Source organism: Limulus polyphemus, unplaced genomic scaffold (assembly GCF_000517525.1).
Source record: "Limulus polyphemus unplaced genomic scaffold, Limulus_polyphemus-2.1.2 Scaffold747, whole genome shotgun sequence".
NCBI classification, from domain to species: Eukaryota; Metazoa; Arthropoda; class Merostomata; order Xiphosura; family Limulidae; genus Limulus; species Limulus polyphemus.
In genome coordinates this window covers 149,979-169,535 of record NW_013666357.1, presented here as the reverse complement: position 1 = coordinate 169,535, position 19,557 = coordinate 149,979, and the positions used below count along the sequence as shown (strand labels likewise).

General features: G+C 35.1%; 1 protein-coding gene across 1 annotated transcript in view; it reads left to right on the top strand.

The window, feature by feature from the left end:
* Positions 1-11,720: 11,720 nt before the first annotated feature.
* Positions 11,721-19,557, top strand: part of LOC106460311 (homeobox protein Hox-A11b-like) — an 11,709-nt gene continuing 3,872 nt past the window's right edge. The window contains exon 1 of the mRNA XM_013920003.1: positions 11,721-11,994. Coding sequence (XP_013775457.1) covers positions 11,721-11,994 — 274 coding nt within the window. The remainder of the gene's footprint in view (positions 11,995-19,557) is intronic.

The window sequence follows — 19,557 nt, the reverse complement described above, 5'->3', positions numbered from 1 at the left end:
ATACGTGATGTACGTTTTTTGGAGGTTGGTTAATGAAAGTAACGCGACATTAATTTCTTCCAATTTTCTGTATCTTTTGCACGAATTATTCATGAAGTCAGAAAAACATGTAGGTGTGTGTGTGTGTATTTTTTATAGTAAAGCTACGTTGGATATTTGCTGTGTTCACCGAGGGGAATCGAACCCATGATTTTTAGCGGAGTAAATATATAAACATTATCGACGTTCCACTGGGGGACAGGTTCAAGATGTCTCTATTTATAAAACTATAAAAACCACATAACCCGAGCGCTTTCGAAAGGTGGACCTTTCTTCTTCAGGGGTAAACTGGGAATGGTGGTATAACTGAATGAGTGATATATATATAAAGGGTGTAAATGAATGAGTTATAGGGTTTTTAACATTTTATACGAATTATTTATGGACGTAAGTCACCTGGAAGTTTATCTTATTACTGACAAAAAAGAATAGCAGAAGTTTATGTAATAATAAGAATAACTTAGTTTTACGTGGTTTATGAAGGAAATACCTTCATTTCCTTTTGTATTGTGTTACTCCTGTATTATCAATGTCTCCCCCTTGCAGCTTACACGCTATTTGCTGCTGTACCATTAAATTTTGGCTTTAGATAATCAAGTAGACAAGGTTCACGATGAATTTTAACTCTGAGGTGAAAACACCCTCATTCCACGAACACTCTGGTTTCCTAAACTGCTGTTGTTTCATCACAGTAAATGAAAGTGACTACCAGCCAACCATGTCATGCCTTATCTTGATCAAGGAGTTAACAAAGCAACGCCGTTATACGTGAACGTTAACAGTATTATAACAGTGGTTATAATCTGTGGTTTCCTAATCTGCTGTTGTTTCGTCACAGTAAATGAAAGTGACTACCAGCCAACCATGTCATGCCTTATCTTGATCAAGGAGTTAACAAAGCAACGCCGTTATACGTGAACGTTAACAGTATTATAACAGTGAGTATAGAACAACCTCGGTTTACATTTAAATATGATAAATAAAATCTGAACAGTTTTTACTTTTTTTTCTCTTTCTCTTTAAATAGCCAAAGCAAGAATTGTTTTGGAAGCACAGTTCTGGTTAGCTTTGCTGAACAAAGAAGCAACTTCAAGTTGGATATAATAACAGATCGTCCGCCAAAAGAAGGGTATAGAAAATAGAGACTTCTGGAAAATATAAATATTCAAATTTGATAAAAAGGTTAGTTTTGACAGTAAACTATTTATAAAACCAACCTATAATGTTGTGTACATTTTAAAGCTATATTTATTTAATAATCATGTAATGATACAGTATTAATCTTCATGAAAGCACTTCTGTGGAACATTCTAGAATAAACAGAACTCTGACGGAGTACTTATATTATCTTAGTACTTTTAATATATTTTACGACTATTTTTCAAGAGTAATTGAATTACTATTTAAAAACAGGTTTAACAAAATATAAGGTTTTAACCTTTATTTTTGAATAAATACCAGCATTTACTAATACAGGCCTAAGTCAAAAATAATTATACGTGGAGAGTTGTGGGCCACGTGGTTAGGGAGCTTGACTCTCAGTCTGACGATCGCGTGTTCGAATTCCCGTCCTTCCAAACATGCTAACCCTTTTACCCGTTCTAAATTAGGACAGATATCGCAGATACTTCTCGTGTAGCTTTGCGCGAAATTCGACCAAACTCTTAGAGTCAAACCTCATCTCTGGAATTATTCGGAGTATAAAAAACAATAATGGTTTTGGACGGATATTATCCTTTGGTTTGGTTTGTTATGAATTTAGCGCAAAGCTACACGACAGCTATCTGCGCTAGCCGTCCCTAATTTAGGAGTGTAAGACTAGAGGGAAGGCAGTTAGTCATCACCACCCATCGCCAACTCTTTTTACCAACGAATAGTGGGATTAACCGTCACATTATAACGCCCCCACGGCTAAAAGGGCGAGCATGTTTGGTGGGATGGGGATTCGAACCCTCGACCCGCAAATTGCGATTCGAGCGCCCTAACCACCGGGCCATTAGCAGTTTGTAAGGACGTCTTGGAAATGCTACGATTAGAGTGTGTAGACGCAGATGTGACACCACGGGCGACATCTATAAATTGGCTACTTTCTATTCCGCAGTGCAAACCTACCATGATTGTATAGGCTACGCTTTTAACAACCACTTACCTCGATTCTAAAAGGTTAATAATTGCCTGCACGAATAATGAATAGTATCAGCTGTTTGTACTCTTTGATACTGACAGCAATGAAAACATCGTGCCAGTAGCAAAGAGTAAAGGTAGGAGGCTTACTCGGGTGATAGTATCAGTGCATTTTCAGATGGTGAATAGTAATAATAGTGATTAATAGCTTAAAATAAGCCCATTTAAAAGAAAGATTTGGCCTCAAGTTAATAAATATTTTGGTGCTTGTAGGTTTTGTTGAAGCTTTCCATGTTGAGAAGAGGATAAACAGGTTACTTGTAATGCCATTCGTGAACCTAACAATCTATAAATCATTTAAAAAGGTTCTTAACTTTGAAAAAATAGATTTGCTATAATAACCAACAAGTAAGAAAGGCTGCTGTTATCATCAAATGATGAAGATAACTTGATTGTTCTCGTCTCTATGGAGAGACCCAGTACCAAAATGACTAATTTCAAAACTATCGAATTGTTTTATGAAGAAGATGGAAAAGTTTATTTATTATTAATCATACTATTTTGTGCAAAATTTAACTGGCAGTTATGAAGTAAACAATATAAAATATTTACAGTTGATAAGTAAGCTAATGGCCGAAACGTTGCTAACAATTTCATTTCTTGATTGAAGGGTGAACCGTTGAACGTATTTACTTCTTTCTATATTTTGTTTTATTTAAACCTTTCAGAAGAGTACTAAGATACATAAAACAGAGACTTATATGCCTTTACTTGTGAATAAAGTATGTTCTTCGCCGGTGTGACCTAGTAACTAGTTTGTCTGGATATGTGTACGAAGATTCCTGGTCATGCGTCATGCCTTAAAAATGCGTTTCGTACTTTGGGACAGTAGGTGTGCTTTAATGTGTAACTGTCAAAGCCTACTATTTGGGTTTTGTTTAGTATGGGCCTTCCCTCTAGTCTATCAGTTGAATATTAAAATAGCTTTGCACGAAATTTCTAAAACAAACAGCCAAGTAACCCGGTGATACAGCGGTAAGTCTACGGACTTACAACTCTAGCAGAGAACCCAATGTAATTTTGCTCTAAAATAACCAATCATAATTATTTATTCCTATTGGTCATAAGTCATTGCTTTTCCGGCTTTTGGCGCTTAAAATGGTACCGTTGATTTGGGACAAATTTGTCTGCCAACATATCTAGATCAGCCTCGTAGGTATTGACACGTAGAAGATAATAAAGGTTACATTTAAGATGTTATATTTACACACTTCTAATTTGAGATACTTAATGGACTAATAAAGAGAAATGTAAAAAAAATTAAGCAAAAAAATTTTAATCTAATGTGATTTTTATCAACATTATTAAGCTTATTGAACTCTAGTCTGATAACCAGTAATGTGTATCAATATTGAGGTTAAAAAGTTATTCTGGTATCTAGATGACAATGTGAATTATAGTATGTAGGCCCTGTGATTGAAAAATGTCCGGTTTTCAGAAATTTAGATTAATCTTATGGTCGAAAAAGTATTTTGATGTTATTGCTTCTTTAGATTTTAACGATTAAAATGGGAGTTAACGATATATTTTCAAATTGCACCAAATTTTCATGAAATATTCTGCAGTTCTAATAATCACTTGAGATGTATTATATTTTCAGTATTTTTACCATTTTTAACAAAGAAAACGCTACTGTATCTACTGAAATAAGTTGTTATTTCTTGCATATGCTTTAAAATTTTGTTATAAAATATAAGTGGTATCAAACTTTCGTTAGCTATGATATGTCTTTGAATTATAGCGCGGTATAGATATTCCTGTGGATCATACTATTGTACCAGTAAACAGTACGAGTCAGCAGTTGGAAGTATTGTATTTCTCACTGTGATGTAACAAGTAAAAAGTGTTTTGTTTCATATCCCACTTTCACCAATGTTTCTTCTTTTCGGTCCATATTTGATTGATTATACTGCAAAACAATTTCTTCGTCTTTCCAGTCATCTGTGGAGATTAGAGGTAATCTGTTGAATTGGATTGTTTCAGTCATCTGTGGAGATTAGAGGTAATCTGTTGAATTGGATTGTTTCAGTCATCTGTGGAGATTAGAGGTAATCTGTTGGATTGGATTGTTTCAGTCATCTGTGGAGATTAGAGGTAATCTGTTGGATCTAATCTCCACAGATGACTGAAACAATCCAAGGTAATCTGGTGGATTGGATTGTTTCAGTCATTTGTGGAGATTAGAGGTAATCTGTTGGCTTGGATTGTTTCAGTCATCTGTGGAGATTAGCGGTAATCTGTTGGATTGGATTGTTTCAGTCATCTGTGGAGAGTAGAGGTAATCTGTTGGATTGGATTGTTTCAGTCATCTGTGGAGATTAGAGGTAATCTGTTGGATTGGATTGTTTCAGTCATCTGTGGAGATTAGAGGTAATCTGTTGAATTGGATTGTTTCAGTCATCTGTGGAGATTAGAGGTAATCTGTTGGATTGGATTGTTTCAGTCATCTGTGGAATTTATAGGTAATCTGTTGGATAGTAGTGTTTCAGTCACCTGTGGAGTTTATAGATAATCTGTTGGACAGTAATATTTCAGTTACCTATGGAGTTTATAGGTAATCTGTTGGACAGTAATATTTCAGTTACCTATGGAGTTTATAGGTAATCTGTTGGACAGTAATATTTCAGTTACCTATGGAGTTTATAGGTAATCTTTTGGACAATAGCGAATTTGAATACGGAAATTGTAAGTAGTCTATTAATTTTATAAAAGCATAGTTGGCCTGTTATGTATCTTAATTGAATATTTTGCCTTTCCTTTAAAAAGGTTATTTCAGCAACAAAAAAAAACATGTGCTATTGAACAAATTTAATCTAAGTTGAATAATCTGCAGTGATTCACACAGAACTTTAAAAAACAGAGAAAAACAAATTTACAGACGGTGTTAACTTTTAACAATAAAACTATTTGCACATAAATCTACCAGGAACATTAAAATCCGAAAATAGTTCTTGTTTTATTTTTTTGTTCATCTTTGCGCTCTCTCATGAAGTTTGCACATTTGCCCAACTATCTTCCACGAATATTTTGCAGTGACTGTAATGTTAAACCAGGCAATTATCAAGATAATCTCTGTCCATTCATCGCTTTGTATCGATTTTAACCTTTAATGAATTTAGATCTTAACTTATATCGATAATAGATTTGTATTTATCATGATTCTTCACGTTTACTCTGACTTTTAATAAATAGTCAAGGTAATATATATATATAATTACTTTCAGATCAACATAAGTAACAAACACTAGAAAAACTAACAAGGTGAATGATGACTGTCACATTTACCTATATTTTTCATCCTTGGTCTCTATAATTAATTACATTTATTCAATTCGCATATATGTATTGAACTTAACAAACAAATACAATGTCACGTTTACTACTACAATGAGCTTTGATAACTCAGTACCTGCATGTTGAAGCCTAAACGCTACAAAAACTCATTAAGCTCACATAGTATACACGAAGTAAATATAATTTGAGAAACTGAGCTAGCTAAATTGAAATTACGAATTCTGTTAATGTATATTTTTTTTCTGCCTGAAAGTAAAATAACGTCAGTTATCTATATAAATAATGCGCTTGCGTTTGTCTGTCCGGAACTTTTCACGTAACTTTTTCAATCATATGCTATACATTTCATATCATTAGAAAGGCCTTTGTCCGAGGATTTCGGATTACACATTGGCTTTTCATGTCTTTCCCTCCTAAAGTGTTTTCTTATGTATTTTTATGGGTGGTACAGAGACTTGTTCAAGTTAATATGAGTTAGAGTATTACTCCCATTGTATATGTATAATGGGAACTTGTTTACACGGGTGATCTAAGGATTATGAGCTACCTTACTATGACTCTAGTATGACTTAACATGGTGGTATCATCATTATTATTATTATGTTCTCTGTTTTTTTGTAGATGTACTTTTATCAAACTCCAGCAACCAGAGAGCGAAATACAGAACATAGATGCTGATTAGTATTAGGCAAAACCCCAGACTGTTCATTGTATGAATACAGGATTTTGTTTTATATGTAAATTTGTGTTTGCTTGCTTTCTTTTGTTGTCTGTGTTCATATTATTGTTTGCATAACATTCCAGAATCTGCTAGGCTGCTAAGTTGATGAGTTGTACTAGACCGAAAGATTTTTTTTTTACTGTGGAGTTTATGTTGAATATAAATATTTTTCGATATACTGCCTGATTCTAAAAAATTCGTGAAACATAATCAGGAAAGGACATTCTCTAAGACTATGTGGAACTCATGGTAGAGAGGAGGAAGTTATATTTGCGGTAGGGATATATAATCTGAGGATGCAGCAAGGACTATAAGCAGACTTCTACGGGATGCAGCCACAATTATTGCAGCCACAATACAAACTATGTCTACATATTTGGTCTATCGTTAGGACTAATAGGTTATAGGTAAAAGAGAAAATTTTGGTTGTTATTATGCGACCTCTGATGGTTGCCTTCTGTATGCAGGAATAACAGTATCAAATCGGGGTCATGGTAGCAAATACAAACCTGGATGTTCCAAGCCACACATGAGTAATCTTTTGGGGATTTTAGAGTGTTTTTTAATTAGCTCAAACATTGTTAGACACTGAGTGAGTCACTCATGGCCAAGAATAGAGGTGAGATGTGAGTTTAAGGTATGTGAGTGGTTGTAAGTTTCAGACAAACCTGAAAATGATATTCCAGTGCATCAAGGGTATAGGTTTGAAACTGAAACCAGAAAAAGTGTGTACTAATCCCTTCCAGATTTTTTCCTTCTCAAGTTGGGAATATTTAACCAAATCACATCAAATGTAATACAAACGTATTAAATATAATCTAGTTTCGGCTTTAAAATATCTTATAATCTAATTTAGTATTTCTATCATTTGTTAGATTGGAAATTTCCAAAACAGGCAGCTGCAGTCCATTAAAGTTCTCAGACCTATTATGAAATCCATAGCTTTATAGGATTTACATCACATACAGTTATTAAACAGTTGGTCCACTGTACAATATTGAATAATGAATTCGACGAAATGTCATACATAACATTATTCACATTCCTAAATTAATTTAGGTTACTATATGGTGAAGTAATATGGACTCCAAACCACATAGACATTATTGATTGTTTGTAGTCAATTTCTCCAAGATGACCATACCGCCGTGTGCGTTGATTAATGCTTTTATGCACTTTGTGTGATGAGAGGAATGTGAAAAAAAAGCAATCAGTTCATTAAAGGTGAGCTTTGATCAAAGTGGTGGTTCACGAGTTTTCTTATAAGGATTGTCCGTTAATCCCTGATACTGATTCTTGTGATAGTCGATGTGGAGTGCAAGTTGTTTACTAACTAGTTGTGGAGTGCAAGCTGTTTACTAACTGGATGTAGAGTGCAAACTGTTTACTAACTGGTCATGAATGACAATTCTGTACAGCATTGAAAAAGCTATGTGAAATTGTAATATTTTCCAAACATTATTACCATTAATTGTATAGTTAAGAGTTCACCATTTGAGTGAACTATACATCAGTGAAATTGCTGACGAACTTTAAAAATTCATAAGATATGGCTGTATTTGTATAATGATGCTGCAAGAGTACAGTTCGATTATACAACACTGCCAGAGTCAGAAGCATGGAAACAGAAACTGATTATCTTAAACGAAACCTTATGTGAAGATGTTAACAACTGAAACTGTGAAGATAAATAATTTGAAAAACTGGAATAGATTACGTTCGTACTATTGTCGTTTGGTAAAACCTTTTTCTGACATAATTCGTCTTCTACACAAGGTACTCTATAAACCAAATAATGATTTAACTAGTGGTTGTGGGCAAGCATTTAATAAGTTGAGAAACAAATGAAACACTAATCCTGGATTAGCATACCTAACTTTTGAAAATCCACTCATTTTAGATAAAGATGCTAGTGATTTCACAGTAGAAGCAGTGTTATCACAAATATAGCATAGAAAAAACGTATTATTACATTCTGTAGTAAGACAATGAATGCTGCAGAAAAAGTATATCATACAACCCAGAAAAGGCTATTAAGTGTTATTTAAACCCTAACTCATTTTTATCATTATCGTTATGAACAAAAGTTTACATTCTAGACAGATCATGCAGCATTGAAGTGGCTTGGGAATTTTTGAAATCCAGGACTCAAATAGCAAGATGGCTCAAAAACTACAGGTGTACGACTTGAACATCATGCATTGTCCTGGATAGAATCATGGAAATGCAAATGCATTATCTCAAAGATCGTGTATTAATGAATAATGTGAAAAAAGGGAAGCGCAAGAAATTAAAAACGACAAATAGTATGTACAAGAGTGTAAAATCGAATACGAGACACCCACAAGTGACGATATAGAAGTAAAGAGGCACACACACACAAGTGACAAAATAAAAGTAAAGAGACACCCACTGGTGACAATATAGAAGTAAAGAGTCACCCACAAGTGACAATATAGAAGTAAAGAGTCACCAACAAGTGACAATATAGATGTAAAGAGACACCCACAAGTGACGATATAGAAGTAAAGAGGCACCCACAAGTGACAATATACAAGTAAAGAGACACCCACAAGTGACGATATAGAAGTAAAGTAGCCCAACACTTAGCTCAGGAAAAATAAACGAGTTTGAAAATTATTCAGTGGTTCAAAAATAGTGCAGAAAAACCCTCATAGTAAACAGTCACTCCATACAGCCCGAAGTCAAATATACTAGGCACAGTGGGATTCATTCATACAAGAGGGATTGTTATATCAGAAATAAGATACCATGGAAAGAAACAATGACATTCCGAAACAATTCGTCGTCTCCACAAACTTTGTTGATTCTTATTTACTGTGTCAATAAATTGCATTTCCCTTATTCTTAACCCTGATTTACTGTGTGCCATTAAGTTGTTTCCTGTATTCTTGATTCTCAATGTGTGCTGTTAAGTTATGTTCCCCTTATTATTGATCCTTACTTACTATGTGTCATTAAACTATGTTTGCTTTATTTACTGTGTCAATAAATTGCATTTCCCTTATCCTTAACCCTGATTTATTGTGTGTCATTAAGCTATGCTGTGTTCCCATATTTTTAACACTTATTTAGTGTGTGACATTAAGTTGTTTCCCTTATTCTTGATTCTCAATGTGTGTTATTAAGTTATGCTCCCCTTATTCTTGATCCCTACTTACTATGTGTCATTAAACTATGTTTGCTTTATTTAGTGTGTGTCATTAAGTTGTGTTTCCCTTATTCTTGCCCCCCCCCCCAGTGCACAGCGGTATGTCTGCGGACTTACAACGCTAGAAACCGAGTTCTGATACTCGTGGTGGCCAAAGCACAGATAGCCCATTGTGTAGCTTTGTGCATAACTACAAACAAACAAACCCTTATTTTTGATCCTTATTAACTATGTTATTAAGTTGTGTTTCCCTAGTTCTTGATCCTTATTTACTGTGTTATTAAGTTGTGTTCCCCCATTAAGATGTGTTTCTCTTATTCTTGATCCTTATTTGTAGTTCCTCGTTTTTTCCTTAACTTTCTATTGTCTGCAACAACACACTTCATTGAAACCTGACTAAAATATATATGTCATGAATGTGTAAGTATCTTAAAACTCCCGAGAAAGCGTTTGTCCCTCTCTGCTGTGTGGATATATTTCCTTTGTTAATAAGATGTTAATTTGAGGTTCAGAAAGAAAATCCATAATATTTGGTAGCTGTAAACTTGGACATATCATGTTTGTTAATGGTATTATTTGTGCTACCATACATAATATCTGGTCAATACAACAATATTATACTGTATAATATTTTGTCTGTTTAGCAGTGAGACCAGTACAGTCGTGTATCAAGTTTATTGTTTTAGCTAAATGAAAGGAAACTACTACAGCTTCTAGTTTTGTCTTACCGCTATGTTTCTTCTACACTATCTGGATTAATATTTTAAAGCAGTGAAATGACACTGTAGGTTTTACTAAGAGTTTTAAAAATACCTATTTGTATCATAAATCCATAATTACTTCAAATACTTTATGTGTGTGTGTGTGTGTATTCACCACTTGCATGGATAACATGCTCTTTCTTATGTGTATTTTGCCTGTTTCATTACTCAGTGTAAAGAACTGACCAAAAAAAAAGGGTGAAATCGCTCATTTTCAATGTAAAATGTATAGAACATTCCAGCAGTAATTAGTGGGATGAATTGCAATAAAGATTTTTTTTTCTTCATTGAGACTCATATGTTATTAGAAACACTAAGTAACCAAGAAAGTCATGGACCTAGAGTGAATTTGGGGCATAATTAGTTTAGAAAAATGCGTTTAAAAACCCGATGGGGTCCATCAGGTTAAAGTGTATTTGCTCGTGATCTCGAGTTGTTTCTTTCTCTGATAACCATTACGTTTACAAAAACTTTTATACCCAAACGGCAAGATTTTCAATATACATAAGAAACATTTAATTTTTCGTATATGCAACAAAAAACAACAACAAAAAACTCAAATATTAATACATTAGAAACAGTTAATACTTCAGTGATACATTAAAACAGATAATAATAATTTAAAAAAGAGCGTTTTTATTGGGTATGTAATAATAGATTCTTTTTGTTGATACAAGTGGAAAATTAAATGCTTCCAGTGGCCCAGCATGACCAGGTGGTTAGGGGGCGTTATAATGTGACGGTCAATCCCACTATTCGTTGGTAAAAGAGTAGCCCAACAGTTGGCGATGGTGGTGATGACTAGCTGCCTTCCTCTAGTTTTATACTGCTAAATTAGGGACGGCTAGCGCAGATAGCCCTCGTGTAGCTTTGCGCGAAATTCAAAACAAACAAACAAATGCTTCCATTACTGCCTATCTATTATAACGATAGCCATTCATTTAGATGTAATATATCACATTGAAAAAATCGAGATTAAGAATTAGCTAATTTCCTAACAAGACCTCTAAGTTTCAGTAACTTTCCGCAGATCATGGTATACAAAACACCTTATCCGGAGTCGACACGGACCGTATTTGATCAATACCAGAGAAACCAGCCACTGCTTAGACACACTAGAGCCGGCCCATCCTTGGGGAAACCGAAGGCAACGCTACTACTGACAGCCAATCACAACTCATATAAGTAGTACTGATAAATTGACCGAGACGCCTAACATGCGATCTAGGCATTGGGAGCAGTACTTTTTGCTTCTCCTTCGGTCAGCCCCCACAGACTCAAGCTTGACCCTCCCATTTATCCGTTGTGTGCAAAATAAAGATCAGAATTCTCACTGGTGAGAGTGGTGAATGAGTGTTGAGAAGAGGCCTTTTACACTTGACTGAAGTATTGCTACTCACATAACGTGACTCTGAGTTGTTCTTTGTGCTCTATATGGAACCATTTCTTCCTTGTTTCTGCTTTGGCTATACGAACTCGTAATGATTGTTCAGAATATGACTTTATAAGCTTCATCATATAGACTTCTCCGTGATTAATCGTTATGAAGATGTCTCTTAGTGCTAATTTTAAACCTAGTAGTAGTTTTACTGTAAAAGACATTTTAGACTTACCTGAAGTAAAACAGGCTTCCAGTCCGATTCATAGCATAGGTTCCGTGGCCTCTAATCTCGTTAGCTCGGCACCATTCATTATGAACACGTCTCTTTCAGAAGCTAACTTTTCCTGTCCCTCCTGTTTCCGCTACAATAGAATATGTGCGTACAGCCCGTGCGTTAGGTGGTTGTCAAGTGCTGAAGTAATGGCCTCATACACGTCCTTAGGTGAGTTTTATTAAAGTATACCTGTTTTATTATTCACACAGTCTACTACCCTCAGACATTTACTTAATCTATATCAATATTAAATCAAGCCTAGAACTGCTCGATATTGAGAAATATTATATATTATCTACTAATACATCCTTATCTTGTCACTATCATTCAATTCTCTCTTCTAATATCAAACATAGTAATATATAGTAATACTATATATTCTTATTCTGTTTCTATTCCAGTATTATGGTACCATACAATACAGTAATGTTTGTTGTCACACGTGTTATCTGGTCAATATTCCAGTATAATATAGTATCATTAGTGTAAATCTTACTTTACTAAATCATTATTTAAACTTTACTCTGTCAAATAGAATAATAGTATTATTACCACAGATCTTACCTCATCATTATTTAAACGTTGTACTGTCGAAATAGATTATTATCATTAATATGCATTTTGTTTATTTTTTTATTCTTTAACAATGTACTTACTTTGATGTTAGTGGCAGATAATGTAAGGAATTGTGACTCGAGTGTCATCTCCCACATTGGATGAACAGACTCTACTAAAATAAAATGGTGAGTAAGAAAACTGTGGTCATTGCAGAGCTTTATCAGGACAAGTTCTTCTCTCCAATTCTTGCGCATAGTAAACGACTAGTTTCAAATAGGAGGTTTTACCTGGAAAAGCTTGTTCCTCACCCCAAATCATCTGCCAACTGGAATGAAGTGAAGCCTTGCCTTAATGACAGGATTGAAGCCCAAATATGGGATAGGCAAGGCTGTTACGTCACCAGTGCAAGCCAATTTTGTCGCGGTTTCATAGAGCTCGTTCTCATGGTTCTTTTTGTTTTGTTCGTTTGTTTGGAATCAACCATAAAGCTAAACAATGGGCTATCTGTGCTCTGCCCACCAAGAATATCGAAACTCGGTTTCTAGCGTTGTAATTCCGCAGACATACAGCTGTGCCACTGGGGCCCCATGGTTCCTAAAATTGTCAAGAATCCATACAAACTCAATAAAGATGGATGATAACTGAAGCATTAACAAAAGATCCATATTACAGTTGAAATAAAATGAGGGCAAGATATATCTTGAACATATATCTGATCCCCCAAGAGGTAGAAGAGAAAAATTCAGAGAATGTTCTGAGTCTTTGTACTCTAGTTTTTAAACAGCCTAATGTCTGGAATAAAAGTCAGCTTCTGGTCAAAGAGAAGCTCCAAAACCATTGTCTCAACCATCAAAGGAATTTGTGCACCATCCAGATAAAGCTCAGTATCAGGGAAAAACCCCACGTGGCAAAAAATCATGTTAATGGTTTTAGTTGATGGAAACTTCAAATCATTTGCAGTGGTCCACTTAAGTAAGTGAGGGCAGTTTGGAACTGCTACTCAATATGCATTATATGTAACGACTAATACTAGTAATAGCAAACCTGAATTTCATCAACATAGAAGCTATTGGCAACTGTAGGAGAAATATTGTTGACGCTGTCATTGATTTTAATGCCGGATGTACAACAATCAAGCACAGTCTAGACCTACTCCAAATTTCTGTGTGAAGGATCAGTGTAATGTCGGGATAGTGGATTGGAATTACCTCTCAACTAAAGAAGTACATATAAAAATGGGTAATTGGCCATGCAACACATATAAATGGAGGTCCTGTAAAATGCTGAGCCCTGACATGGTGATATACGTTTTTTTAGATAAAAAAACATAAATAAAATCTTCTTACTTGAGGAACGTTTGCTGACTGACACACTGAGTGTTGGAGAGTAGGTTATTTGATTCAAGACAAACATTTCTATCTAAAAAAATTCAGAGAAAGATAGTCATAGCAATATATCTATAATTAGAAGGAGCTTTATGATCCTTCCCAAACTTAAAAAATGGGATGACAATAGCTTTATGCCATAAAATTTTAAAATCACCCTCCTGTCAAAACTAGCTAAAGCAACCAGAAGAAGATCAAGAGAGGCAGGAGAAAGATTGTACATCTTATTATATAGAATGTCATCTGATCCAACTGGCATATAGCCAGTCCGAATAAGAACAGTTTTAAGTTCCACCAGACTAAATGGTCGATTTCAATTATAGTCATATACAAAATCGGCCCAAAGAAAAATGGTGTTCTTTAAGCCCATATCTTGATGGCAATGAAGGCAGAAGATAAGCTGGATATGCTAGAATTGTGAATAAAGCTCTAGCCAAGGGTGTTAACAATACCCTGTAAATAAATAACCTCATGGCCATTGGGTTGCAAGATCAAAAAAGGACTGTAGGTATACTTTCTCTTCACCCTTGAAACCTTATCTCATACGCCATTGGAACTGGTGGTTGAATAAGTAATGGAAGTGAGTTGAATCCAATATTTTTTCTAACTTTGACATCTGACCTGCTGAGCATGAGCATAAGCCTGTTGAATTGATATGTTATTGGTAAGAGTGAGATACCTATGGAAGATATCTCACACTCTTTTTTTGAGTCCCATGTGACCACTGACAGTGACTTTTCACCATGGTCTAGGATACCATTAAAAACTTGTCGAGGTTTTAGGGATTGTGAGAACAACCGCTTTTATAAAAAAAATCAGTTATTCTCTTCATGCAGTCATTAAAAGAGGGTAAGTTAACAACAGCCGGAGCAAGCTCTGAGTGCGTGTTGAAGGAGGATCAGTTAGTATTTTCCAGCTTCTACCTTGGCACGCAAGTCAGATGGCATTCATTGTGGCCATCGCCCTCAGAATGATAGGAAATTATTATAGCCTCGGGATTACTGCCGTTGCCTACTTTTCAAGAAAATCAAAGAAGAAAAGTATGGAAATAAATTAATAGATCTATGGTAGAAAAGTCTGACTTGGGGCATTAAAGTCAGTTGACTCTCCAGGTCTAAAGAAAGAAAGGTTGTGATATAAGAACATATGCTCTGCAGATCTATCATCCTCCATCAATCAATATCTACATCATTCTAGAGAATATTTTGTAAATTAACGTCTTCCAGGGTGATGAGAAGAAACTGTAATCTCTTAATAAGATCATAAAGACCTGCCTGATTAACATACTTTCCTGGTGGCAAGTAAAGAAAATAAAGTGTGATGATACAACTTTTGGAGACATGGATGGCATTAGCCTCTGATGGTGTATTGAATGATACACCTCCTTGAATCCTTCAGTCACACAATCTGTGTTTTCTGTGCAATGAAAACTGCCAGACAATATAAGCAGATTTCATAAATACCTATTGTAGGTAGATTTACACACACGATGGTAAGAATCGATCAAGGCCTATCATCCAAAATCCTCGACAGCTACACTGTATCAGTGTGACCATTTTCACTTAGAATTTGTTAGGGATTAGGAAGGGAGCCTTCATCTTTTGATTCCTGACTGCTTTTTTATATATATATTTATAATAAGTGTAGCGCTCTCCATAGATCGTGTCCTCAATCAAAGTTCTCACCAGATGAACGTGATTTCAGTGAACTAAGACAGGACCTAATAATAGTCCTGCAACTTGGGGCCGATGGAATTGGACCAGATCATTCTCTGTTGTCAGTGATGGAATATATAGATGGGAGTGAATGTAGGCTTGTTTATGTGCTTGGAGAAGAGAAGTCATTTAACGTGGCTAGTGAAAGACTTTGTGTGTGGGGCGGAGAAACCTGTCTGCATTTCCACCTTCAAAGTGGAACAGAGTGCATCAGCCCAAGTTTGTGTTGGAAGAGGTGATACCTTCTTTCATGATAGTCTTTCACCGTTATACTCTTTCTTCGCCATCCATTTAGGGAAGAAATGAAAGTCTGTCGGGTGGGAATAAAAGCATTTAATACGATGTAGGTCTAACTGATATTTACAGCTATCACGGTCTTTGCCAAAGAACCAGATAATATGTCTTTGAATGTCCAAATGTTGGCATTAAAAACAACAGACAGGATTCGGAATATATAGCCTAACATTGCAGCTGAGATAGCCTGCCTTGAAAGAGACAGGTGGGTGTAATAATGTAAATGTAAATAATCAGAACTCTAGTACGCTGTAATATTGCATTCTCATAAGTGGAGATTTGGCTGACTGCAAAAACCAGCAGCAATCTCCAACTTGGGAATATTAACAAAAACTTTCTCTAAGAATACTTCTTTCAAGAAACTTAAAGTAGCACAGAGAGTAACATTCACAGGTATATTCCTAATAGAACTTGACATGAGGAGGAGTTTTCTATCTTGTGATCATTATATTTCGACCAACAGATCCTCAGATCTTAATTTCATAACTACCTTTGGAGAGCTGGCAAGCCCTCTAATTCCTTTTAAATGAAAAATGAAGACATTTAACTAAGAGATAGTTCTGACAATTAATACAGAATCAGAAAACAAGGTACAGGAAGTGCTGTAAATAGTAAATGTGTACTATCATTCTTCAATACTTTCATGATGTTAGGAAAACAAATAGGATCACAAATCAATTAAAAACAAAAATACGAAATCACATAACCTTGGGATCCGAATTTTATTTAGTCTTCAATATTATTTTTGATAATCCTTAAGCAAAATATAAATCATTCAGTACCCAATGAACCCACCCACATTGATTCCTAAAGGGGGACATGCTACACTGTTAAACTGGGAGAGTATCCAAATACAAGGGTTTCTTGGTCACTGTACCCAAACCCCAGTACCAAACATATTATACACAACACGTTAAGAACATCTAATAATGGCTCTCCGTTAGCCCTAGCCACAATTGACAATCGTGCTCGAATTGATAATCGTAATTACACACGTTACCCGACACCACCATTTCCACTATAACAAGATTCATGCAAAAGATGGTCAAGTTAACCCTAGACACATATCATCAAATACTTTCTTCGAGCTCTACATTGCATCTGAACATCGGCTTCCAAGACCACTTTTAATCAAACTTTAAGCAGAAAGTCTCGTTAGAACTACATAGAGCAACTTAAAAGATAATTTTTTCGAATGGATTTGCTGTGATTCAGTATTTCGGTCATCGATTATCCTTCTTATGAGCATGCCAATCATGTTGAGGTGTAGCTGCAAGCTTATGAGTCTTCGTCAGCAACTTCTTCGTAATGTCTCATTGGAACGGAGAGTACTTTTTCGTGAACGTTCATTCCCTTCTCTTCGCAGATTAGAGCATTATTCCAGATTGCTCTTCGTGGTGTGCGGTCTTATGTTGTTTGAGTCTTTTACTGCCGTGAAGAACACTTAAGGATTCTTTCTTTGAAATATTATACCTTCTTTAGCTCTATATCGCTTCAAAATATCACTGTATGAAGATATCTCTTCGAGAAAAATTTTTTTTGTAACCTCACATTCATAAATATACTCGGGACAGGATTGAACGATTGGAAATTTGCAGTGTACCAAATATTTATGTGCTCAGCATGACGCACTTCCTATCATGTGTCGCTCATTTGTAGCGATTCGTCTGAACAATAAATCTGACAAGTCATCGAGTTAAACCACGATTAAACCGCTGCATGTGTGTATGATTGTCGTAAAATGATGATCAAATATACAACAGTATGTGAGATCAATGGATCAGCATTAGTATAAGCCAGAGGCTAGGATGTGCACCAATCTTGTACCTACTATACTAGATCTTGTAGGCATTTCTCATTTTGTTTGTTGTACATCATATTGTAGACTCATCTCGAAATTGAGGTTCTATTCATCATTTCTTGTTGTATTAGATCTTCCAGAAATTTCAAAACTAATTGTACAACATTTGATACTTGTGCATGCTGTACTGGATTTTGTCGACGTTCGCTATTTTTTTGTCTTTGCCTTGTTATAGGCATTGTAAAAATTGGCAAAGCTTCGGGACAGTGTAGGTCAGCTATTTGATTGTTGTACCTTATTTTACAGAAACTTCTTAAACTACTATTAGAGTATGCCACTTCTTTGTTTATTTCGCAAACATTTTACAAATTCATGATATTTGTTAAATATGCTGACCTGTAAAACACTTTGTTGTTTATAGCAAATTGAACTTTTTTAAACACTTCTCAGATTTATTTTATAGCATATATCATTTCTTTACTTGTTGTTTAGGTCCTTTAGGAAGTTTATAAACCTATGGTGCAGGGTACGTCAATATTTTACTCCCTTTTAATAAACCATGTGTAAACCTATGGTGCAGGGTACGTCAATAGTTTACTCCCTTTTAATAAACCATGTGTAAACCTATGGTGCAGGGTACGTCAATATTCTACTTCCTTTTAATAGACCGCGTGTAAACTTATGGTGCAGGGTACGTTAATATATTACTCCCTTTAACAGACCACGTGTAAACCTATGGTGCAGGGTATGTTAATATTTTCTTCCTTTTAATAGACCACGTGTAAACCTATGGTGCAGGGTACATCAATATTTTACTCCCTTTTAGTAGACCACGTGTAAACTTATGGTTCAGGGTACGTTAATATGTTACTCCCTTTTAACAGACCATGTAGTTTATTAAATGTTACGGTCAATCCCACTATTCGTTGGTAAAAGAGTAGTCCAAGAGTTGGCGGTTGGTGGTGATGACTAGCTGCTTTCCCTCTAGTCTTACACAATGCTAAATTAGGGACGGCTAGCCCTCGTGTAGCTTTGCGCGAAATTCAGAACAAACCTAGACCTTGTAGAGGTTTCATATATTTTATATTTTGCATAATTTTTTTATTAATTGTACAAATTCGTGAAAACATTTTTATTTTGTTACATGAACAGCACTTACAATACTACGTCTTGCAGAACATTCCTATTCTATTGTGAGCGTAACTACACGTACTGTACTGAATCTTGTAGCAAGTTCTGAAACGTTTGCTAACGTGCACATTATTTCCTTGCAGTATTAGGGCATTTAGGTGGCATTTTCACTTGAAGTACCTGGAATTTTTTTAATTTCGTTGTAGTATACACGTTATACTTACATATACTTGTGATTTAGTGTACCCCTCTTCTTTATTTACTTGATCAAATTGCCTAAAAATTTCTCATTTTATTATTATGTGCTATACATTCTTACTTGCTCTACAGTGTAGTCTCTTCTTTAATTAAAAAAAAATATAAATCAAAAATGTTTCAGACTTGTGATAGATTGTACATTACCTCTTTACTTTCCTTACAAGATTCCGTAGAAATTTATCATTCTTGGTTTAATGTGTGCCACTTCTTTATTTTATGTGTTGTAGCTTGTAGAAACTTATCATTATTGGTTTAGTGTGTGCCACTTCTTTATTTGATGTGCTGTAGCTTGTAGAAACTTATCATTATTGGTTTAGTGTGTGCCACTTCTTTATTTGATGTGCTGTAACTTGTAGAAACTTATCATTATTGGTTTAATGTGTGCCACTTCTTTATTTTATGTGCTGTAGCTTGTAGAAACTTATCATTATTGGTTTAATGTGTGCCACTTCTTTATTTGATGTGCTGTAACTTGTATAAAATTGTCATCATTGGTTTAGTGTGTAGCCTACTACTTTATTTGATGTGCTGTAACTTGTATAAATTTGTCATTATTGGTTTAGTTTGTGCCTACTTATTTATTTGATGT